Source organism: Calliopsis andreniformis, chromosome 10 (assembly GCF_051401765.1).
Source record: "Calliopsis andreniformis isolate RMS-2024a chromosome 10, iyCalAndr_principal, whole genome shotgun sequence".
NCBI lineage: Eukaryota > Metazoa > Arthropoda > Insecta > Hymenoptera > Andrenidae > Calliopsis > Calliopsis andreniformis.
Genome location: NC_135071.1, coordinates 14,661,028 through 14,687,639, shown reverse-complemented (window position 1 = coordinate 14,687,639; position 26,612 = coordinate 14,661,028). Strand labels below are relative to the sequence as shown.

Here is a 26,612-nt window from a genome sequence, read left to right as displayed (position 1 = left end):
AGGTACGTAATTAGGATTGGGGTAACAGGAACGTGGATTCAGTCATATGTTACCACAGTATTTTCTTGTTACAAACTCGTTTTGAAAATTTCTCTGTCGATTTTGTTCCTCTGTATTGCTGACAAAACAGAAGTAGATTAACATAAATTAGGCTCGTGGAAATGTATTTCCATTTCCTGTAAACGCGCGTTTCAAGGAACATTGTATGCAAAAGATCGTTTTAATCGCTATTTAAACGTTTCACGTAATTCTTCCGCCGTAAATACACCATCTACTTTAGTTTATGCGCATTTCAGCCGATTTGGTCAGGTCTTCGCATATCGCGTGCAGTTTACCAACGATAATCGAGTCGCTACTGATTAAATATATCGGCACCCATCGAAGTAACATAGAAACTAGAAATAAATACTAATATCGCATTTTTAAACATTAGAGCGTACATTTTCGTTCGATAGAAGTAAAAGTAGCGTGGCTATGATGCCACAGGCGAATACTTTTCGACCGCGAGGAAAAGAATAGACGAGGGTGCGATGGAGGGGAGTAAAAAGGGGTATAGGGTGAAAACGGGGGGACAAAAAGGGAGGCGCAGCTGCATCAGCACGCAATATTTCGTGCTTCGACGCACACTTCATTCCATTTCGCAAGCGTATGAACCGAACCTTGAACACTCTAATTTTCAAGTACACAAAAAGTACATTTAGCGAGTGTATTTAGTGCAATCAAATTGGGATATCAATTTAAGCAATAGCAAAGTTATATATAGTTTTATTTCTCTCTCTTTTTCTTCTTCTATTGTAACCTTTATACTTTATACACTATTGTCGAAGTTATTATTATGGAAGTGGTGTAAGTCCAAAATTTAAAAAATTTATTTCGTTAATTAAGTCAAAGTATCAAACTAAGTAAAATTGTTTGTTTAAATATTGCATTTACTTTTCATTCATTAGAACACATATTTAGCATTCTAATTCTCGCATATTACTCTTATTACAATTCTTACTTAGCGCTAAGATACTATTTGGCCACCTCTACCTTGCTCAATTCTACCTCTGTAATAACAAGAAAGCCATTATTATCATCTCGGGCCTCGAAGAAAGCGCCCATTGTTGAAAAATATTTCAGCATTTCACACGTTCACGGAGCGTGTCGATCGCGATCGAGAAGCCGCGTCGCCATGACAATGAATTTATTGAAGGGAAAGAAACGCAACGCGCGGGTGTTTTCTCGTGACGCCTTTTTACGTGGAGTCGCGTCGAGAGGGTATCCACGCGAAGGGGCACCCTTGCGCGTATAAATATAAACCGACGCAGCGCGCGTGTATTTATACGCGCGTCTCGCGTTCGGACACGTGTACTTACGAGGAGAAACGCTCAGGGCCGTACGATAGGCGAATACGCGCGAAGAATGGACAATTCGAAACAGCGCCACGGGGGAATTAATTCGAAGTCCTTCTGCTAGCGACAGGAGGAAGTAGCAGCGCTCCTTCCTCACGTCTGCTCGCCTCTTTGATTTTACTCGTGGATGGCATCTTCGATATCGATACAGTCCCATCGAATATCCAATTAGGAGGCCTCGAGAATATCGATACCTCGATACCTCGATCTTCCCTTTCCGGGAGCGTCGTTTTAATCCGTGTCCTTCCGAGGATTCTAGTTCCTTGAACGATTCGCGAGGAAGGAAAATTAAGTCGTAATTTTGATCAAATAATAGGGAGGTATTTATGATGATAATTAGGAAAGTGGTCAGAGTCAAATATTTAAGAAAGTGAATTTATTACTTGACTTGTAATGTCGAATGATGCAACTCCAAATAAGTGATATTTTCAACTTTTACAAATTTTTCTATCTTGTAGTCTAAATTGATATAATACCAAATATGTGAAAATTCAAGTTTAAAGAATTTCTTAATTTTATAGCAAAAATCGATGCTACCCCGAATACATGAAAAATTCCACTTTTAAAAATTGTTTAATATTTTCCTAAATTACCTCCCTGTAATTTGTAGCAACAAATTTTTATTTTACTCTTGAAAGTAAAATTCTTTAAGTTCACAAGCACGTAGAACACACATGACTAAGGGATTTTCGCCCACTGCTGAGCATTTGAATTTTCCTGAAGGGTTACCATGTCCACGAATTGGCGATATTTTGACAGGTTCGTTGAAAATTGATAAAATTGTCGTTGGATCGCGCGATATCGCCTGCTGCCCTGTTCCCAGCGTCGGAATAGAAATTTGTCGCAGTGCGCTACATTTTCCGGGCCAGTGCGGCAAAACACGTCCCTGAAAACTCGCGACACGCACCGCGAATAGTGCACTGACCGCGGACAACTATTTCTATTTGTCGATCGCTTTTGCTTTCTCCGCCGGACGAAAAAAAAGGCATATGCCTAACGGTCATCTACCGGGTGGCTCGATCTGCACAATGTTCTTAAATGACTAGGTCGCTTTGACTAGACTAGATAGTATTTGCAGAACATTGTTGAACATTAAAATCTATTTTTTAAGGGTTTCCCTACTGTGACGCCTTCAAAATTAGTGAAAGCTTTGGGATTTAATTCTGGAAAAATTACGATTTTATCCATTTTTGGTCATTTATTAGTATCTATCGAGATAAATATATGCTGGCAAGTTTATGAAGAAATATTTATATTTGTTGAGGTTATGTAACTTCATATCCAACGTCGTTCTAGTGTATGTGATAGTGTACATGATTTTGACCACCTGGTTGACCAAATTTTGTTTATGAATTACATTGTATTTCGTATGCCATGACACGATTAATATTTTTAAACAAAATTCTCAATATGTGTTTATTGAAATGAATATTAAAAAATTGCCTAAAGTGAATAAAATCGTGTTTGTTGTTTTTCAAGGATTAATTCCCAAAATTTTCACAAGTTTCCAGGAAGTCGTAGTAAAAAAAACCCTTAAGTGTTTTTAATGTTTTTATCCAGCGTGTGGTGGAAAGAAAGGAAGTTTGCTAGGGAAGTTTACTATATCATATCTACGCGTTGTTACGCCAGAATTCCGGAACTATATCGTCGTTGCGTAAGATTCTCTTCAAACATTTCGAATGCATAGTTTCCTGCGCGCACTCTTATCGGGGAAAGTGCTGACTCGCTTATTCGAACAGCATGTGCAGTATGAAATTCACTTTATTCAGGGACAACGTGGGTGAAGAATGCGCAAAGAATATTGGTCGCATGGAAACGTTAACCCTTACGTAATCTGATAGAGTTCAGGAGGTCCTCCAGAGCTCGTGACCTTTGAACCGATAATATCTCTGGCGTGTAACAACTCCCTTCCGAGGGGAAGGAAACATGGTCCCGAATGGCCGAATTACCGCGTACCATTGGTGTAATCGGCGTTTAAAGAGATGCTGATATCTTATCGAAGTACTTGGACCGACCGAGGTAGACCAACAACTGTCCCCCCTTCTTTTTTGTTCAGCTGTACTTAAGATTCGAGACACCCATGACGATTTCGGAGGATTATATATCGACGTCGTTCCTGATACTCGAAACGTATCTATTTCGTTGCAATGATTACTTAATTCGTGCTCGATTGATCTATGGCCATGTATTACTGTTGCTACATTAGGTGATTTATTAGAATTATTACATTATCGTATTGCTGTGTCATCATTGTGCCCCAATTGTTTGGAAATGCAATGCTGTCCGGATAAGTGTCTGCGTGATCACTTAACCGGGGTTGACTTTTTTTTGCAATTAGTTATAAGTACACCAATTTAGAAGTATACATCTATTTAAATAAGTAAAATCTATTTTCGCTCGTATATTACAATCCGCGATTTTTTATTTTGAAATAAAATCATTTATTTTCCCTCCAAAATGTTTTGGAGAACAAGGAAAAAATAATTTAAAAAATTGCTTTTTAATATAACCCACAGTAGGAAAATATAAATAAACAACTTAGAATATTTATATTTATTTCTTTATTTATATAAATATTCATAGGTATTAAATTATCCTTTTTTACATCAGGAAAAGAAATATATAATAGTAATTGGTAGACAAGCAACACATAGAGACACATAACAATGTTGTGAAAGTAAAAATCAATATACTTATATACAGGGTGTTTCATAACATGTGGGACCCACTTCGGGAGTTGATTGTATGCTTAAAAACGATTAAAAAAAGTCATATAAACCCATAATTTTAATATAAAATCAACTCCCGAAGTGGGTCCCACATGTTATGAAACACCCTGTACATAAAAATAAAAAACAAAAAAAGAACAGAAAGAAACTACACATTAAGTGTAACATTATTAACCGAGCATCTGAACGAAAAGAAATGAATTACAAAAAAAATATCAGGAGAATCACAGTAACGATTTTCATTAGAACAGAGTCGGTATCTGCATCGCCGCGCACAGTAGGGTTAAAGAACTAATAGCGTGCATTTATCAAGGCAATACCACGCGTTCGAGTATCCCCGTGCTCTTAGCTCGCAGTGGTGCATCGTATTATACTCGAAGACACGTTCCGAGGCATCGTTCTTGATATAATAACCGTGATACAAAGAAAAATGCATCGGACAACAAAAGGGGATAAGTGGCAGCGCCTTTATCGAGACGTAAATAGACTTAATCAAGGAGCGAGTGTTACGCAGCAATGGTCGATTACACGATCGTTCGTCGAGCGGGCGATATTGCCGTAAAACGCGCGTTAGTTGAGCGGGATACACACGTAAACGGAAAGATCGGGGACGATTTCAGCCGTTTTATTGCGCGTTCCCGCTACGCTGTTTACCTTATTTTATTTGTTTGCATAGAACCAGGTCGAGGCTAGTTCTGTTTTCTGCGGCCTCTTTTTTTTTTTCTCGCGGCGGGAAATTCAATTATGTTTCGCGAACGACAGTATCGCCTGTGTCGCGATCGGGGCACGTGACGCAAGAAGCAACGTTTATGGTTTTCGTGGCCTTTCGAAAAAATTGATGGTCAAGGTAAACGATTGTGGCTTGCGGGCCAGAAGTGGTCTGAAAGCATTATTATTAATACAGAATGAGTGATTAGAAGTTGTCACTGGTTTGAAAGTAGTATTATTAGTAAAGAGTAACTTATTGTGGCTTGTGGGCTGGAAATGGTCTGAAAGTATTATTGTTAATAAAGAATAATAATTAGTATAATAATATTTAATATTTAGCATCGATTTTTATTTATTGGATTTCTAATTCTTCTTTTTTTATTCTAACGATTCTGTGACGATGACTCCGTGTGAATGATATGGGCAAAAATTGTTATTAATTAGTCATTCAAAGCTCTGTTACCATACTTAACTCGAATGCTATGCAGCTCGCAAAAACAAGGAAAATACCTAGTAGTCAGATTCTTGTTTAATTAAAAAGGCTAGTTAGTGGTGTTATGCATATGATCTTGGAGTACCCTTGACGACTTCTACCTATCGATTTTTCTTGGCGACAAATTTGCATGGCTATTAGACTACAGATGTTTACATATTTATAGGAAATTTATATATACAAAATATCTAAAGCGTGAATAATTATATTCAGAAGGTGCTACAAATATTTAAGCTCAATTTCCTTAGTTATATATTTTTTAGTTTTGATGAAACTTGGTATACGAATAGAGTATTGAAAAATATTAGATATGTATTTTCTTGACTGCTGATATTCATGTTTAGGCAGTGAAAACCATCCCCAAAGTTGCGATGGAAAATACATTTTCCTAAATACCTCCAAAACTAATGCAGGTAGAAAAAAATGATAAATATACAAAATGTGTGGTTCTTTATAACCACTAAGATAACATAAACAAAATTCGAGATATTTAGGAAAATATATATTCTACTCTAACTTTGAGGGTGGTTTTCCCTAACCATAAACATCAGCAGCTAAAAGAAATACGCGTATAATATTTTCAATTCACTATTATACCAAGTTTCATCAAAACCTGAAGATGACACTAAAATCCTTGTCACTTCAGTCTCACTTTCGAGAGTCTCTAATAAAATATTATTGATACTCCCTAAGTATCTCTCTCTCACCAAAAAAAAAATAGCTCGCTCTTCCAATCTTACTAAACCTTCGATACACAATACAAAGCGTCTTTCCTTATCTAAAATCCTACGCGTTCGATTTCATCAGTTCCGCCCAAGAATAACTGAAATTACCTAGCAATAAACGCGCGGTCTTAACTATCTACCGAAATCGTCTTTCTTCCCTTTGTCTTGAATCATCCCTCGAGCATAAAGGCATCCATTAGCGGCTCAGGAAATTCGGAACGCGTAGTATACTCCACGTGGGCGTGTATATTTCACGGGGACGCTATACATCTCATTGTTCCACCTCGCGTCACAAATATTGCCCCGCCATTGTGCTCCCCTCGGTCGCTCAGCCGCGGCGATCGGGATTATGGTGGTCAAAGCGAAAAAGGATGTCGTCATAACGCTCCTCGCGATGAGCGCGCTAGGATTTGGGACTCAGGTATATGCCTACTTAATCGATGACGAGCACCAGGCCAATTGTTTTCGCCGGCCCCTGAAGTGGCTTCCGCTCGATTTTGGGCCTCGGTGCCGCCATTAACCGCGTCCCCGCGCTAGAAAGTCGAACGAAACGGGTTTTCCACAGAGGAGAAAGCAACCCACGCGTTTTCGGCGCGGATGAATCACGAGAAGGTGGTAAAAGAGGGAGGACGGTCCGGGCGGTTTTATTGCGCGAACGTTTTACGATGGGCTTCGTTATGTGCAGTAATGTCCACTGTTGCAGTGCTGCCAAACTGGTGGGTGTTTGGAGGGATACATAATAGAAATGTTTATTTATTTATTTTATGCCAGTTGGCTTTGGGGAAGCTTCCGTTTTACATATTTCTTGCATATCTATGTAGGGTGTAACAAGTATGCGTTAAAATATTTTAAGGGTGGTAGGGGAGAGCAAATGGAACAAAAAATGTTCTGTGTCTGATCTGCGTTCATTTTGCAATAATAGGGATTTAAAATTAGTGTACCTATGTTTTATACTAGCAATTAAAGGATTCTGCAATTTTGCAGATGCATTATTATTGTAGTAGAATATTTTGTGTTCCATTTGAAATATTTTACCACTCTTAGAATATTTTAATGTATGCTTGTTGCACCTTTTATATTTTTCTTCAGTTTCTTCGTTTTCTTCCTTTTTCATTTACTTTGGATTGTTGATCGCCCAGGTGCAAAAACTATATTGCGGCCTTCATTAATTTAATATTATTCAATTAAGAATTTGATACGTAGTGTTTACTGTTATATCTATATATGCATATTTTTCTACAGTTATGCAAAAGAAATATTTATTTATTTTTCTTAATAAAAATTTACATATAATAGCTGGTTTACAGTCGCCTACATATTAAATACTAAATAATACATATATTAGTCTTTAGTATTTAAAGCTATATTAAAAAAGCTTAAAGCTACATATATTAGTCTTTAGTATTTAAAGCTTACCCCACATTGGTCCTTGAATAATAATAAATTCGATGACCTAGAGTCACCAAATTTTAAATGAAGCGTATTAAGGCTCCATTGTTAATAGCTAACTGATAAAAGCGAAGTTTTTCTCATACTCCAAAAAGATTCGATCACAAAATGTCAATGAATAAATTATTCCACTCGTTTTGCCTTCTTCGATAACTCCACTGATAATTCCATTAGCTACGCCATATTTTCACGAGCATTTCTCGCGCTATTTATTGGTAATTTTTTGCGATCGATTTTTTGCCCTGATTCGTCATCATGCAACTGCGTCTAATATTGTATCATCAGTGACTCGACATTTCAAAAGACAAAATCACGATCTAGGTGGTTACGCAACTAGCGAAACGGAACATCGTAAAATTCCCACGGTTCGTCCAAACTCTGCTAAGCAATATCGGATGACAGGTTGCTTGGACACAACTCGTTCGTTTTCTGCCTCGACTGCCATTTTTAGTTACATAGTATCGCTGTTAGATGATCGTGCAGATGAGAACAGCTGTGTTTCATATTTATCCGAGAAAATGCGTGTTGCTTTACCCCTGACCTTTGACATAAGAATAGAAGCTCCCTTCTACCTCCTCACGAGTGTAAGCAAAAATTATGCTCGTGCATAATTTTTGTAAATTCACGATAATAAATACGGTTACGTAGAGCTTTTTGTTGTGGATGCAAGAAAATGTTTTAGTTTTGAAAAAATTGTTTACAAATTAAAATGTGGAATACTGATCTCGGTTACTGAATTTACGACCGTTTGAATATGTCTTTTTTAGAACCGATCGTGATAGTCTGACGATAATTCATAATTATGGTAATATTGGCATTATACTCCAAGGAATTATTTATTATTATTATTATTGCTGGTGATAGTCTACTACTGGATTTAAATTTCTATTGATTCAATTAGAAATGCATTTCTATCAAAACTCCAGATATTTATTATTCATATTTGGATATATCATAGCCTTTAGCAATGTTTAAACGTGTGTCAAAGGTTTATTCAAAGTTTCTGAAATTATCAATTTTACAGCTGCTTAGAGTGCTTTTTTTTAAAAATTCTTATCTTCTAAACTAATATTCGAAATTTTTAAAAACCTTTTTATATACGTTTAAGTATCGCTAAAAACTACAACATATTCAAATTTGAACAAGATCCGAGACGTTACTCCGAAAAGTCCAATTTTCCAATTTTCCAATTTTCCAATTTTCCAATTTTCCAATTTTCCAATTTCCAATTTTCCAATTTTCCAATCCAATCCAATCCAATCCAATCCAATTATTATCGAAATGTTACTGAAATATTACCGAAATATTATTACAAAACTTTGAACGTCGAAATCTTGACTACTAATTCCTATTCGATAAAAAGCTCGGACACGTGTAGATTTATTTTTCATGTAAATACCCTATGTTCAGTTTCTTATGTATTCATTATGCATAAAACATACTAAACAAAAATTGCTAGAAAGCTGAATTACTAAATCCTCATCATGTCGCCTAGAAAGCTTCCCATCCCAGACAGCGATTCTTCGCGTCCCCAGTGACCATATTTATTGCCCTAGTCGTACGCGCTCGTCGTCACGTACAAATTATGCCAAGCGTTTTCCTAAATGAAGTCCTCCTCTGAGGCACAACCATTTACCGATTTGAAACCGGTCGCGGTCCCTGGTCGAGCCAGGGGTGCCTATCGTGGTGGGGGAGTGGGTCAGAAAGTTACCTTTCGGTGGTGCTAGGATCGTTCACCCTGAAAACACATTAGTATACTCGTTGCGCAGGTCAAGGGACGTAAAAGGGCCAGTCAGAGGGTCGTCTTGTTTAGTTCACTTGGGACTGTCCTGCCATCAGGATCAGAAATTTTCCTCGACCATTGCAGACGTTGCTCTTCGCGGCTGCGACTTGCTCGTCTACCATTCGTCACTTCGACTCCGTGGTTTCTATTTTTTTTTTTCTCGAGATTCGAAGGCATTCGACGCTCATTCGACGTTCGTTCGTTGTCTCTGATAACTCGGGGCACACAGGAGAGAAGGGAAAAAACGTGGCTTCGAGCGAGGAACAGGAGCTGCGTGTAAACACAACTCGGTAAGTGGTTACTCGTGCGCGTGTCTTTCGTAGTGTCTCGAGAGAGACTTCTCGCCAGGAAACGAGATACCGGGTGCAGTGGAATGTGGAGGGTGGTCGAGTGGAATGTGGTACCACGTGGTGTGGCTGTTCGACTGATGCAACATGCAACACACTGGCTCTACCAAACGAACTGTTTGCTTGTTTTTTGATGATGAAATATACGCGTGAATTTTCCTTCCGTTTTGTCGGGGATTTCGGAGAGTAGGTTACTGGTTAGTGCAGCAGATACATTTGCTGCTTGTATAGAGTCGTGAAAGGGGCAGTGATTCTCTGTGAATAGTCGAGTTAGAAATATAGAACGAAATTTTTGAATATTTGTCCCTCGTTTTTGAGATAATTAGAGCGCTGTATTCTGTGTGTCCAGGTACTCCAAAGTGCAGTTTCCTTGTGTAAAAAATACGACACGAATGGTACTTGGTCAAAGTTTAAACTCAATTTCCACAATTTTAGATTTTCCTATTTTCGACTTGTGTTTTTCACTTCGTTTCTTCATTTTATCAGTCTATCTGGTTTTTCGGACATCCTGTATATATTTTATTAGCTACTCTGAAGGTAGAAGATTAGGACCCCCGCGACCGTAACACCTTTGTGTAGTCTTGGACATTGTCTCTTAATCCTAGGAATACTGAAGGCTTCCTCCAGCCCACCTCGAAAAATATGAAATCTAAGTTATTTTTGTTCTTTAAAAAATTCTCAGAAACATAAATATCCAAGGATTATAGCTTTAGCTTCGACGTATTATCAAACAGATATACATTTCTACATTTTTCATGATGACTAAGAATTTAGAACATAAAAAGAGTATATATGTTCTAAATTTAGAACATAAAAAGAGTATATATGTTCTAAATTTTAATTTGTAAATTTATTAGAGGGTTAACCCTGTCGTTAAAAAGGAGTGCGTTTAAAGTCGACTAAACTAAAGGGTGTTTTCTTATTTCTCATTCCAGATGCCACAGAATCGGAAAAAGTGAAGTTCGAGGATTCGAGGAGCACGACCAGTGGATCGACAGGGGTAGGAGCAACAGGAGGCGGAGCGGGTAGTAACAAACGTGCAAAGAACAAGAAGAGACGCGAAGCGCAGCAGGAGTTCACGCACTCTTGGATGGTGGGCGCGTTAAAGGGTCACACAGCCCCTGTCCTCGACATGAATTTCTCCAGCAACGGCAAGTTCCTCGCAAGCTGTGCCGAAGGTACGTGTCCCATGAAAGAAAAGTACGCGAAAGAGCACGTTCCCTCAAGAGGTCTCTATCAGCAGCATTATTACTATTTTTCCTTGCTTTATCGTTGTAGCATAGAGGGTACTTGACGCTCGAGTCTCTTATCGCCATGTCGGGATGGAATAGTATTTCGAAACGAAGCGAGCAAACATTGAGAGATCGCTTTTTCAATAGCAGATCAATCCTTCGGTCACTTATCGAGAACGTTTTTTAATATCTTGATAAAAGCACGCGATGCAGTATCTGTCATCTACAGAGCGTATCACCTGATTTGAAAGGGTTGCATAACTTTTGTGGAATAGAAAATGGAAAATACCAGAATCATTAAATCGCGAAGTTAAGAGTTATCTATGGTGTAGTTTGTTTCTGTGGTTGTAAGGCGAAACGGCGTGTCATGTGTATGGATATCTTTATTTTTGATAACTCCAATACTGAAAATATAAATGTCTAATTATTTAAATAGATATTGACTTAGGTATTAAACAATGCAATTAGTAGGCAGAGGTTTATTTCAATATTTTTTGAAAAATGTTTATCTACTTAAAATTAATTTTTTTCTTGCACTTGTCTCTCTAAAATTGCATACAGAGAAAATAATTAAATGTAAAATATAATATTTAATAGATATTACAGGATTGAAAAAATCTCTGTAATATACTCAATTTGTATCAAATTCATTGAATTTTAGTGATAAAATTTTAATATCAATTTATATCATCTACTATTTTATATTTCTTGCTGTTATACTCACTAAGAATGAAAGTAATTAGTACAGAGATTTTTTTAATTCTCTAATATACCATAAAAGTTTCAATTTTAAATTACTTTGATTTTTAATAAGTATAACAGCAACAAATATAAAATAATAGATAATATATAAATTGATATTAAAATTCTACCAGTACAATTTAATGAATTCGATGCAAATTGAATTAAGAGTTAAATTGCCTCCAAATAGCTTTTCAGAGACGAATTAAGACATAAATTCATACATACTTAACGTTACTTCGCCTTACAGCCACCAATATCCATCGATTCGATCAGCGCGCAATAATTGCCGTTCTTGCGCCAGAAAAGGGATAAGAAGGTTGCGTGTCTCTGATAGAGTCTCTCAAGGAGGAAGGAGAATCTGTTTCTGTCGTCGCGTTCGAAACGCAATGACAGCGCGTCGCCCAGAATGATTCTCGCCTCGAAAACGTCGCGTCCTTTGTGTCTTCACTGGTGACGCGATGTATTCTCTTTTTTTTTTTCCTTCGTGCCTGCATGTGTCATTGCTGTCCTTATTGTTGTGTCTCGGTAACAATGGCCGATCTGTCTCTCCGCTTGCATCGTTTCTTCGACTATTTACGATCGTATTTGCCAGTAATGTTTTTTTCGTCTGACTCGCGTGTACACAACGCGCAGCGAAGACAAACGTGACCGTGCCGAGGTAAAAGTTTTCTGCTGTCTCGTTTGGTGTAAGCCGAGAGCATGCTCCGCGAAAGAGAGACAACTCTCACGAAAAGAAACACGTTTTTACAGCTGGACACGAATCAGTTTAATACTGGACGCTCGCGTTGCTCGTTACGATTTTTAGTTTTGACTCTACGAAGAAAAAGAGCGGGCGATGTAGGTCGTTCGAGAGAAACCTGGCTACGTTCGGCCATTTTGGATTCCCAAAAAAGACTGTTATCCTAGTCCTTAGTTTTTTTGCTCCCCTTCGTTTTCTACATCTCTGTTTCTATTGGACACGGAACTTTTAAACTAGAAAGACTTCCCTTTTTTTGCTCCTAAAGTTCTTCCATCGTCTGACGATATACGGGGCGCAATTATCTAAAGTCTAAAGAACGATGAGCAGAGTGAAAGTACGAAAAGTATGGAAAAATAGCTTCGAACGATCACTTTCACTGCTTCATCTTCGGGAAGGGAAGATTCCTATGATCTCGCATGTAGACTGGACATTATCGTTAAAATCAGTCTTCAGTGTTTATCCAGTACGCACTATAAAATGATGTTATTTCCCGCGATACTAACCTTCGATAGAAAACCGCTTATCGATCACATGAATAGCGTCGATAACGCTCTTCTTGTCTACAGATAATCTCGAAAACTTGCACGTTGCCCAATACTCTTGATAGCGATGTGTTTATTATGGTTAGTACTTTAAAATATTTCATGAGAATAGATAGCGAGTAATTCTTGAAGAAATGCATCGAAAGGATTTTTCGCCACGTTTCAAGAACATTGATTTCGAAAGACTAGAATTAGCACGCGCGATAGTTTGAGCGTCACGTCTACATGAAATCAATTTTCTTGGAAAGTTTTGGACGCGATTTTTCTTGGAATTTTTTATTTCTGATTTTTCTTGAAATTTTTTATTTCTGATTTTTCTTGGAAATTTTTAGACGTGATTTTTCTTAAAAATCTTTAGATACAATTTCTTCTAGAAATCTTTGGATACAACTTCTCTTGGAAATTTGTGGACCTCAATTTCTTTTAGAAATCTTTGGATCTCAATTTCTTTTAAAAATCTTTGGACCACAATTTCTTTTGAGAACTTTTGGCCTCGATTTTTCTAGGAAACTTTGAGACTCATTTTTTCGTAAAAATCTTTGGGCACAACTTCTCTTGGAAATCTATGGATCTTAATTTCTTTTAGAAATCTTTGAATCTCAATTTCTGTTAGAACATGGGACACGAGTTTTCGAGTGCAGTCGCATTCGCAGGGATTGCATCATGCACTCAGAGGTCTAATCCCCGCGGCCACGAAATGTGACTCCTGGATGCGTGGGTCTTTCGTAACGGGCCGAGTAAGGGTTAAAGTATTTGAACACCTCAGCCTCGTATCCTTTGATGGCTCAGCCATAACGTTCGTGGGTGACCCGTTGACCATGGAGGATTTTCGTAAAGCGGCGACTTCGCCGAGTTTCTCTTCTTTCGTTTCTCTCGCTTAACCTCGAATCTCGAACAGAACGAGACGCTCTGCACGTGCGTATCGTGTATCGAGGAACGTGAGTAACAGGAGCTGTGGGAACTGTGGATTGGGTTCTTGGAAGAGCTTTATCTGGAATCCCTTCGAAATAAACGATCATCTTCAACAAAAAATTCTCTCTTTTTTTGTTTCAATATCCTGCAGAGTTACACTCATCTAAATTTATATGAAATAATGTAAAAAAAAGTAATATGAAGAGTCATTCCAAGGGTCCTCCACTTAGACGGCGCTGGTGTGCCTCCAGTGGCGCGAATTTCAAATACTGTAACATTTGTTTCGCCTTCATTTCGTTCTATAAAGTATCAGATATGCAGGAAATAGATATTTCGATTGAGATTTTAATTTATAGTCTCTCATAAATGTATTTTCGAAGAAACACACATGGCAATGTACCCATTGCTCAAAATAATCGCGTCATCGTCGACAGATAATTCAGCAATTAACATAGCTCGCTATGGCCAAGGGTAACGAGGGAATCGCGTTAACTGTGAGTCATTCCCTCTACATGAGCGATAAATAATCAATGATCGTTGCGAAAGTTCGATTCACGGTTCGCGTGACGATTATTTTTCCGTCTCGAAACACGAGACAAGTTAGAAATATTCTCGAGATCGTCCTCCGTGGGGTTGGTCGCGTAAAATTAGAAAATGACTACTGAACTTGCGCGAATTTTCAAATTTCCTCGCCTTCTCGACACCGTCGACATCACTTCTCTCGTCGACCTTGCCTCATACCAGTTCGACGATTTTGTTCTTGTCAAGGCATTTCAATGTTGGTCGTAAATCTTCCACATCGTTTGCTGGAGGGGGGTTTAAAACGCTTAGTATTTTTTCTTTCTTAATAGATATTATAAATAGTGGACACAGTATATCATTAATTTAATTACTTAGTTTCTTTTTTACTCCTTTTTACTTTAACTCAGTGCTTGGATATTCTTCGTATTTATGATACAGAGAAGATGTAGACTTCTACCAATTCACAAAACATGATCTCTGAGTTATTGCCACGAAACAGCTTGGTAAACACATCTCTAGTCATAGTAAAGGCTTTGCTAATTGGATTTCGAAATTATAAAGTCTGTGTAAAGAACTCGGTAAATGTAAATAATAAATTGCTTTTAGAATGTCGACAGAATCAGTCTTTGCAAGTGAATAATACATCAAATGAATTATCTATGGAAATAAGAAATCCCTCGATTAAATAATTCTATATTTTCTATAGTATTTGGTTAGTGAATAATATCCTTCTAAGCTCATATTGTACAACATTCGAAAGCTGTAGAATCAGGCTTACTGAGATGAAGCCTTCCCATTGGCCAACGTCGTAAATCATCGCCTCTGTTACTCATCGTTATGATTCATTCATTTCCTAAAAAGTATGTCACTTCACGCACCCCCTCTCCCTGACAATGCTAATCAGAGTATTGTTTTTCGGGTCTAATTCTGGGAAACGATATATAGAATTCGGGGCCACTGGCTGCTCGCTGTTGCTGCTATCACCTTTTCGAAACGCGACGTAACAGCGCGCGTCTAATAATAGAGCGACGTGGGAAATTCTCTGGCCTTAAATCAAGCCCACACGTCGTCGGCCGACAGATTGTCGCTCGCGGACCTCGTCATAAGCTGATAATTCGATGGACGAGATTACCTGCCTTTCGTCGATTCCCTCGGGGAATCCACTTTGCGATGCTCCCAGGTTCACTGATTTCCCAGTGTCCCCTGTCCTCGCTAGAATCGAGCCAGAAACGCAAAGATTCAGAAATCGAATCTGTTCTAGGGCACACGCGTTGGGAAACGTGTCCTTAGCCTCGATGACTCCGAAAAAAAAAAGAAGAAATGATTTCCTCGCGGCTTAGCAAGGCAATTGAGTGTCTCGTTCGAGTTAGACTACCTTGTGAGTTAATCGCTTACGTGATTGCTGCACTATGTATACAAGCTGTGTACATCGTGTCGGATTAGAATAGATATCGAATATTTAGATTTCGATTTCAGATGCAGATGGCTGGATATTAGCTTCTCGTTTGGTTCTGGTTTATAATATTAGCTTGGAGTAAATATTCAATATACAGCGGTGTACATATTAGCTATCAGTTTTTCCATGTCCCTTGAGGTTAATATTTCTGAAAAGTTTCGAGCAGCTAGAAAATTCCAGTGACGGTTTCAGCTTCGTCGATTTCGATTCATGACCTCACCCACGCCAGACGTTGTCGCACCTTCCATACAAATTTGCATAAAGGTTACTCGGCTGGTTTGTACAGATGTGGCGTTTTATTTCATTCGCGATGCACTTGATTTCGCAGTACCAGTTATACAATATACCCCCCTGTATCGTGTTAAGTAACTTCGAACGTAGAACGTCGATCTTGAATCACTCTGAACATTGTTGAAATCTAAAGAATTTTAAACTACGAGCTTTAGCAATTCTAATTAGCCGATTACCTCTCGTTCCATGTATTAGAAATTAGCAGCGGGATCTGCGCACTTTACCGAGTTTCACATATCTGGAAATATATTATTGACTGCTATCGGGACTTCTTCAAACGACCCATCAAACCCTCGATCAACCTTCACATTTTTATTATTCGTTACAAAACCTGCGAGGAACTTCGCAACCTGACAATCCCGTAATTTACATGTGGCACCATTGAATTTTCCCTGGGGAGGGGACTTGTTTCCCGTCTCCCTTCTGTTGGCCATTAACAGTGATGGGCCATGAGATACTATGATCGTTTCGAACATAATTCCGAGTCATAAATTCTTGTCGAGTTCTTGACGACCTGTGAGACTGTATATTTCTGAGGGCTATTTAACTTCTTGCTTCAGAATTTTTGTTAGGATCTACGAGACAGTTGTAACTCAAGTAAAAAATATGTTAATGGATAGAATGTTAACAAATCGGCTAGCAAGAAAGTGTCACAAAAAATAGATTTGTAGATTGAATTTTTTGAAAACTTTACCCTTTTCTATCTGCATATTTCTGAGGGCTATTTAACTTCTTGCTTCAGAATTTTTGTTAGGACCTACGAGACAGTAGTAACTCAAGTAAAAATATGTTAATGGATAGAATGTTAACATATCGGCTAGCAAGAAAGTGTCACAAAAAATAGATTTGTAGATTGAATTTTTTGAAAAGTCTACCCTTTTCTATCTGCATATTTCTGAGGGCTATTTAACTTCTTGCTTCAGAATTTTTGTTAGGATCTACGAGACAGTTGTAACTCAAGTAAAAAATATGTTAATGGATAGAATGTTAACAAATTGGCTAGCAAGAAAGTGTCACAAAAAATAGATTTGTAGATTGAATTTTTTGAAAACTCTACCCTTTTCTATCTGCATATTTCTGAGGGCTATTTAACTTCTTGCTTCAGAATTTTTGTTAGGATCTACGAGACAGTAGTAACTCAAGTAAAAAATATGTTAATGGATAGAACGTTAAATCGGCTAGCAAGAAAGTGTCATAAATATATAGATTTGTAGATTGAATTTTTGGAAAAGTCTACCCTTTTCTATTATAATAATCAGATTCAGAGGAAAAAGGAATTTTACTTAGAAAAGGGCGGGTATTTAAAAAAATTCAAAAGTCTATAAAAACATACATATATTTTTTTATCGATACATTTTTTGTCGATCTACACATTTTTTATCGAAATTGAAAATCGATTTTATTTATTTATTTAATGAGAATAGATAAGCACAATGCTCACCATACATATGCAACAAAAGAGTATTTTTAAAACAATAGTAGTCATAGGTAATTACTACTTTTATAATATATCTTATTTTATAAAAACATGTGTTTACATGACTTTGTTCCATTGCTCTTAAGCATACAATCAACTCCCAAAGTGCTTCCCACATCTTATGAAACCTCTCGTATATATAACTTCAATTTTCCACCCCCTTTGTAACAGTTTTGATCTTTGCTACTACTGCAATTTCTCCATCATTATAACAAAAAGTAGTAACACTAGAAAGACATTTATTTCACATGCCACTGTAGTGGCGTATCGTTGAAAAAGACAATCTGCGCGAAAGCCACTATAGCGTCGTTCATTAGCAAAGCGATTAAAAATCATCGAAATCAGGTGGCCCACATTATCGTCAGCTTCACCATAAACGTTTACTGTCGGTAAACTCCCACTGGCTCCGGGAATTTCCTCGAGGAATCGGCCGCGGCACATGCTCGCGGCGTCGAATGATTTCATTAAATGACGCAACGGTACATATCGAAGCCGGTCATTCCTGCGAACGGGGATACCGATTCCGTTATCCGAGTCACACGAGCGATCCCCTCGTGTCCTTTCTTTCGTGTTTCCCTTCGCGTGCGCGCGGAAACTCTCCGTGCCGTGTCTCCGCGAGTTCGTCTCCTCTCCTTCTCGCCTGACCGAGAAACCGTGACGATCGCTTATCGTCGGCGATTGTCTCGAAACCGCCGAGGAAATCGCAGCGAGACCGATGGACCTGCGGCAAGGACGAGGTAAATTCCGTGTTTCTCTCTTGGCGTCGCTTGAACGATCCGCGTTATCTGACGCAACCCTGATGTAATCTTGGAATTCTTCCTACGTCTGTTTTCCTCGTTCCCGTCGATACTTTGAGACTGTTTCGTCGGGTCTGAATCGTCGGCGATTGTTCCGGCTTTGAGGATAATTGCTTCTGCGGCGGCGACGTCAGCCACGCGTCAGTGCTGCTGATAACGATTCGTATCGGTGCGTAAATAGGCTGTGCAGACAGTACGAGGATACATGGATAAATTAAGTTAGCGGGTGAAGTGTTCGTGGTTACTAAGGGATACGAAGAATGCAGAAGAGGTTTAGAGTAGGTGAAGTATTTGTTCTTTGTCATGCTGCATTTTCGAGCTATTTATTTGTGTTTCTTTTTGTGTACAGGTTTGGTAATAGGTGTTATATACTGGATGTGCAAATTAGATCTAGTGCCCAAATTTTCAAATATTCTACTCAGTTTTAAATTTTCAAATATTCTACTCAGTTTTTAAATTTTTATATAATTGTGTTTTCAAATCCTCGAAGAAGGTAATCGATATTAAGAAATTTTAGTTAGCATCTTGTGAACTATTGTAAACTTCCTTAATTAGCAGAAACATGAATAGTCAGTGTTCATTTAAGCAGCTCTCGTATAAAACAGAGTAAATACATGTAGCACCTTTTTATAATAGCCATAATATAAGAAAGTATTCGACCTTAAAATATTTACCAGAAACAAGTAAACTGAATTAATATACACATCTAGTATAATATTCTAAGAGAAGCTACCGCTGCCAATCGTTTCCACAACTTTCATAGTTTGATGCTAAAAAGACGTAAAAGGATTTGAAGAGGGAAGCAGTAAGTTCTCAAGGTGTCCCGTGTCCTCTCCAATTAAAGTCGAAATCAAGCTCCTCCTTAATCGTATTTTTCTCCTCTTATCAAGATCCCAATTGAAAACTTTCCCGCCGTGAAAGTGCCCCGCCACTTGCATCGTAAACAGACGAGTAATGTCCATTTAAAGAGCGAGGAACACAAAGTACAAGGAAACGCTGATAACTTCGGTAACTCCGCGCAGAATTACTTTTGCAACAGCGCCGCAGATACTCGAGACTCTATCGACGCGGATATAATCGCGCAGCTCGCGTTATTTCGGAACGAATTGCGTTTTATCGCCGCAGCAATATGGAGAAAAGAAAGCGACCCTTTCCGTGACGGTCAGCGAAAGTTGCACACCGCCGAATAAACAAGATCGTTAAACGGTTCGCTTAACCGTGCTTCTTGTTCCGCGATTAACAGGATAAAAGAAAGATCGACGAGATCGTCGCTAATCTGGGGATATTTGATAAGGCAAAACACGAGGAGTCACATGCTTCCACTTTCAAGATATCGATATTTCAATTTTGGAATATCAAGTATGTCATAGAGACTCGAAGAAAGAAAACAAAAATTCTGTTAATTCACTGGCTACCGAAAACACGAATTAATGTTAAATCCTCCAGATCTCGATCCAAGCAAAAACTGGTAACTTTTTCCAAGCGTGACTTTCATCGTTTTGCCTCACAAATTTACGAACGCCCGAGGGGACCCGAGCTCTGCTTAAGTCGAAGCTTTCTTTCTCGCCTTTTACACTTTTTTTTACGCCTACTTTTTTTTTTTAACGTTGATTTCTGTACAAGCTAACAGCGCAAGCAATAGGGGCTTCCCCTCCTGCCTGAAATGTAAATTTAAGAGGCTGATGCACAGACTTTCTTCGCGCGTTCACGAAGCGAATAATGCGTTGACATTATGTATCTTATGCACAGACAAAAATCCATATACGTTATTTCATACGTCCGTGGCAAGCTTTCACTTTCCTCATGGTGTCTTGAACCGAATTGACCCGCGCACGACCCGTGTCGCTTTTGTCAGTCGCGAGACACGATCGCGTTCCTGTCGGGATTTCGAGAGAGGCCCAATTCGGGGGCAGAGGAAAAGCCATATTTCCCGCTGGAATCGTACCAAGTTTAGTCACATCGCGGTGTAGGGCAACGGTTCAAGGCAAGATATAGCGGTCTCTGGGTCAAGAGCGGCTCGGATCGATGTGACCGCTGGGTTTTGGTGCATCTGGTCACCGTGATGCGGTTGCACAGATTTCGAGCTATATTTTCGCGACGACCCGCCCGCCTCTCGGAAGCTATTTCGTCTTTCATCTGTTTCAAACGAGAGAAAATACGGAGGATCCTCTTTTGCTCAGATCGGTCACGTTTTCATCAAATTCGAGTACTTACGTGTTCCTTTGCGTAATTCGAAGCAAAACGGGAGAAGATAGAGACGTGAACTAGTCGTTTTTGAAATGAAGGTGGGCTTACAATGTAGGAGCAGAGTATCTGTGACTTCTAGAGTTTTAAACAACGATGGTGAGCTACTCTTTTGAAAATTAGTTGGGGTGCTTGATCCCTAGGCTGTCTGGTAAATTTCGATGGACATTTGTTTTCAGTTAATAGAATCAAGGCATTTGTAGTATTTTCACTTGTATTTGTGAAAACTAGGCAGATTGATCAGTTCAAAATTTGAAAATTTTCTTTATGGGCACAGTAGAACCTCGATTAGCCAAAATATCAGGACATTTAAACTTGAACTACCTTTTTCAATAGCTAATATCTAAGCTAATATAGTTATACGTAGCTAAATTACAGTATCTATTTTCTTCAAATTCTTTATCTGTACTAAACATATGCATTCTACCTTCTCACGTACTTAAAGGTTCCATAAATGCCTAAAAGTCTCGATAACTCTTTTCAAATAGAACCGTGACCTCACCATATCTCGCAGTATTGCCTCCATACCAGTAGAAAGATAAGTCTCCAAATTTCATCAGAATCTCTTAGACAGCCCATGAAAGCAAGACACCCTTTCTCTCTAAAAGTCATCGATACTCATTCGCCCCCTGCATTCTAGGCCCGAAATTCCATCCCCAGAAACGTACTCGTTCAGAGCGCCCACCGTTGCCAGTGACACCGAGAAAAGTAGGTAAAAGGACAGAGAGATGCATGCGCGTGGTGTGTGGCCAATCCTAACCAGTAATAACGTAGGTCGACATTAGTAAGTCTCGCTGCCGGACGATGAACTGACGCATATATGTTTTTGTATGTGACATAAAGATTGCGGCCTGCGGCCGGAAGAGGAGGTCCTGGACCCTGGGGAGACGGATCGGTACGTCGGCTGTAAGGTGAACCGAGAGACGCCGCCATCGACGAAGACGCCAGGGGGCAAGAGCAAGTCGTCCTCGGCGTCATCCTCGACGACGTCGCCAGGAACAGCGACGAGCGCGACTGCGACCACTACGACACCGACCACCAAGGAAGATCGGGCTATTTTGAGCAGAAGACAACGAAAGAACCGCACCAGAGTGCCGCGGGACCAACGTCGCGAGCGCGACGACGAGCACGAGGACGAGCCAGCGTCCCAACAGCAGCAACGACACCGCCGACACCACCACTGTCGCCAGCAGCACTACCAGAACAGTCCAACCAGAAGCTCGGACTCCAATGGGATGTCCCCTGGAGCTGGTCGAAACGGAGGCTCCAGAAGGAATCAATCCCAGAACGATAATCATCGCGAAGAAGGGAAGCACGATAATGCCTCCAGCAACGCTACAAATAACGGCTCCAGGAAGTCCAGAGGAATCTTCTTAAGCAGTCAGAGGAAGGAGCTACACCATCTGAGCGACGCTGCTCTGGCTTCTCTTCTACGCAGATACACACTCTCTGGGGAGCAACTGGCTCACCTAGGCTACCCTGTAGAGTGCAGCTATTTCCCTGGATACGCTGTTATCATCAATCACCATCATCATCCCGTGGGTCACCGTGCTCACCGAGGCTATCATCACCTAGACGCCAACGCGCGGGAGTTCGTCCCTGGGAGCAGCAGCAGTTCATGGACTATGGTAGAGAGCGAGGCAGACAGTGGAAACTGCAGCGGGAGCTCGGTGGAGAGCTCAGACCTGGAGCAAGAGAGTTCCTCAGACAGCGACAAGAGCTCAGACATCGGTGAATCGTCATCCTCGACTGATTCCTCGTCCTCTGCCTCCAGTTACGAAGAAACGTCAAGAAGGGACTCCACTCCAGACCCATACGAGCTAGTAGTCGTGGAGAGAAGGTGTGCCAGGTGTTTCAAGAGCTTCTACGTGAACCGCGAGGACGGCGAGTACCTGCACGAGGAGCGCTGCGTGTACCACTGGGGCAAGCTGCGCAGTGGCCTCGTGGACGGCTCCCATGGCGACACTTGGGAGTGCTGTCGGGGTCGGGAGACAGCAAGAGGCTGCACCACGGCCAGGATGCACGTGTGGACTGGCCTAGCCCCGGGGTACAATGGCCCCTTCGAAGGCTACGTCCGCACAAGGCCTTCCAGGAGCGTCCCCAAGGATGGAAACTACGGAGTGTTCGCGCTGGACTGCGAGATGTGCTTCACGCGTCGCGGCCTCGAGCTGGCCAAGGTCACGGTGGTCGGCATGGATGGGAAGGTCGTGTACGACACCCTGGTCAAGCCCGACGCCGAGGTGATCGATCACAACACTCGGTTCAGCGGCATCACGGCGAAGGACCTGTCCAGGGCGTCCAAGTCCCTCAGGGACGTGCAGAAGGACCTGACCAGCTTCGTCCACGCCGAGACCATCCTCATTGGCCACGGTCTGGAGAACGATCTCAGGGCGTTGAGGATACTGCACACGACCGTGATCGACACGTGCGTCGCGTTCCCACATTTCCTCGGCTATCCTTTCCGCAGCAGCTTAAAGACTCTCGCGAGGACTGTGCTGCGGAGGGAGATACAGGTGACGGAGCACGACTCCGTGGAGGACGCGAGGATCGCGGTGGATCTCATGCTTCGGCGACTGCAGCACGACCTGTCGTAGACAGGCTGAGGGGTGAAGAGGAAGGTATAACACGCCTGGGTAACCGAGAGAGTCGAATATTTAGTGAACGAACTGTCGGATCTCTTTTGTCGAGCCTGCGATTAAAGGCGCGTTCAGGTGGAGTATTCGCTCGGGTCCGTTTGAATGGTAGACGGTTGACGAGGGAACGGATCCCCGCGGATGGGACACGCTGTGATCTCCCGCGCGCAACACTTCCGTCAGTGTTCAGTTCCAAGTGAAGTCTGTGATACGTTACATATACAGAAGAAAAAAAACTACACGGTAGCGCGCGATCCCTGTGCCCATACACGGTGCTCGTCCGCCCAGGGACGCGCTCGTCACTCGCACAGATGGACTTAGACACACATACACACCACACATCCGATTTTCATGCACCATGTGTTCGGTTCATATAGTTGTTGCCGAGGAAAAGGTTTGGCTCGATCTATTCGAATACCAAATTTTTCTTTCGTTTTTTTTTCTTTCTTTTTTTTTTATTTTATTTTATTAATGGAGAATCTCTGATTTAGTTTGAAAGAATTTGTGATTTGTGACGAGCGTGTGTTATTTATGACAGAGCTTGTGGATCTGGAAGCTTGACCTTTGATTGTAATCAAGCTACCTTTGACGGGGTCCGCGCGAGGATGAGATTGTCGCTTAGAAATTGTGTTTTTTGATTTTGGACGAAAAATACAGCCTGTAGTCGACGTCAAACTTTGTATGTACAGTATATGAAAGATATGCTGGGATACAGCTTTATATACAGTACCTATGATTGCACATTGTTTGTATCCTATAATGTGTAATATACTCCACTGTATGTATCGCTAAAACGATCAGTACAATGTCGATTGCTATCAATAATGATCTCAATGACGAGTTGTAAGTACAACATGCGGAGCAAAAAGAGTACAGAAATATGGGATTCCCGTATTCGAGTAGGTACAAATAAATATATCCCGTCCGCGAGACGTTTTCCTCGACAAGTGCAACGCCTCGTACGCAACATTCACTCACTCACATACATGTATAACTCGAGACTCATACGTTCATGGATCATACCTTTGTACTTGTGTATATACAGGCATATGTATTATACATAGAGACATGGAGAATATGTATACATACACATATACCTGTACATATCATAATAAGCATCATAGACATACGTATACGCGCATATACGTACGCGCCTTTATGCCTTACGATGCCTCTCTTCATTGTTATCAAGTGAAATACACGCCCTCGGGTTAAACTATTAATAAAGTTTATTTCACTGTAACAATCCAAAACGGGTGACGCTTTTTACTCGAAAGGAACGAGAAGCTCCTCAGGATTTCGGACGAGCTCTGACCTTTTACAGAGTGGTACACGCAACTTTATCCTTCGTTACGCCAACAGGCGCCCTTTTGGTTCTTTCCTTTGTCTTCTGTTCCGCGACGGGGTACAAGGTGTGCCCTGTGACACAGAAAGTTCACGAATAGACAGCGGATCCTTGTACCTGTCTCATGATAGAACGGAAACAAGTATTGTAACAAATTCGTTACTCATATCGTCATGCATATTTCATCCCACGTTCCTTTTTCGTACACGTACAAAGCGAGAGGAGGACACGCGGCGTCATTGATGCTGGTAAGTGTCTTTCGGGCTTCCACGACGACTTGCATTTAAATTCTCCTCGAAAAACCGACGTCTAGAAAATGCCGCTGAACGAGGACACGCGAGCAGCGAGGAATTATTCGAGATTAAGCTCAATTCCCACTGGCGGGCAGAATTATCCCAACACGGCAGCGTCTCGAGTCTTCTCTTACTGTGAACGCTCGCGATTGAAACAGTGCACGCATTTTTCTTCGTCCCTAAATAGAATTCGAAGGAAACTTTGCATAATAGATGTTAATAGAATCAAATATTTCCGTTTTAACGACCCTGAAGCGAAAAACCGAGTATATTTTGAATATGTATTTTTATTAAAAAACGTACTTAGAAAGCCCGGCTGGAAATGCTTTGTTTTATGTTTCAGGCTACCGAAGTAAACATACTTAAACTTGCAAATGAGCCAAGTGTAAAGTAGAATTTTAGCGCTTGAAAAACTGAACTCGAATTTCATTCCAGAGCCAAAGTTTCGCCGCTTCAGTCAGCCTCGAATTTTCTCTTCCTTTCTTCTTATTTCTTTTTTATTTTATTACCCTGTAGACATCACTGAAGCGTGTCCTCTACCCTCGCCAAATCGTACGTGCAAGTCCAGCCATCGCATCGTATCGATTTCTGTTTCTGGAAGAGCGAAGGGACGTGTCCGCGACGTACAGCGACATAATCAGCGACAGTAGCTCGTATCAATACGTGTGCCACGGAGGAGTTTTCGTTCCGTACGTGTCCTCAGACACGTAAATCATCATCGAATCAGCCCGAGGTCCTCGGACCGCGTGTCCGATTTCGCCTTCGAGCAGATAATGCTCCGTGATTTTATACTTTATTACCGACGTCAGTGACGCCTCGTGTGCTCCCGTTTGTATAAGATATAATATTATATATACATATATATACACACATATATACACTAGATGTAAAATAAAACGTTTCACGCGGTACAAGCACTCAGTGGCAGAATTTTGTATTCCCGAGCCGAACGACCGCGGTAAAAATAATCTCGCTCGTTCGCCAGCTGAATTTTTACTTCATTTTATTTCCAACGACGAAAATTGCCCCGCAGTCGCTTCTTCTCTCTTCGTTCTCCGTTTTCTCCTATGCTTTTCTTTTATTTATGCCGACTCGCGTCAAAACACGCCAATATCGTTTCCAGCGTCTTTCTTCTCTTCCCATTCTCGAGCTGTGCAGAAACCCGAGGGATTCCCTTATTTCCAACGATCAAACGAAAGTCGCCGAGACGACAGATGCCTCGGCGGAATTCACGCTTCGCGCATTCACACATACATACACTCATACACGCATGTACACGCGCGCGTACTTCATATCAGAAAGCAGCCGATACGGAAGCAATACGTTCATCGCTTTGTAAATAGCGTAATATTTATTGAAGCGCATCGCGAGACTCAGTACCTGTGCATCCTACTCGAAGTACGTCCCCAGATTGTCCGACTATGCTCTGGACACGTTCGCTGCCGATCACGCGCTGGCGCGTGATGAGAAGTCGCTACGTAGGTTGCCGCTCACGCGCCATCGCGTGGGACGTCTGTGTTTAGTTAATGGCGAGCTGCGCGGCGGGCAGTTTTGAGATGGTACGGTGTTTCAGGTGGGCAGCGAACGCGTCGGTGCGTGAGGATTCGTTTGCAGTCGATTGTTTTTAGTTTGTTCTTTTATTTTTTTATTTTTTGAGGAAGTTTTTAAATCAGTTTGAGGGCAAATGAAATATTTCCGAAGCTGTTGGTAGAATTGGAGAGACGAAAAATGTGGGAGAGAGATATATTATTGACTGC

The 26,612-nt window shown here is 40.7% G+C and overlaps 1 protein-coding gene across 2 annotated transcripts in view; it reads left to right on the top strand.

Annotated features, from left to right (window-relative positions):
* LOC143184798 (transducin beta-like protein 2) overlaps window positions 1–26,612 on the top strand; it is a 51,635-nt gene that overhangs the window by 1,086 nt on the left and 23,937 nt on the right. Inside the window, exons 2-3 of one of the 2 annotated variants that reach the window (XM_076387266.1) lie at window positions 10,564–10,806; window positions 21,428–23,326. In XM_076387266.1, coding sequence (XP_076243381.1) covers window positions 10,564–10,806; window positions 21,428–23,178 — 1,994 coding nt within the window. In that variant the 3' untranslated portion in view covers window positions 23,179–23,326. Of the gene's footprint in view, window positions 1–10,563; window positions 10,807–21,427; window positions 23,327–26,612 lie in introns of those variants that run through there. The other variant, XM_076387268.1, reaches the window with a different exon arrangement.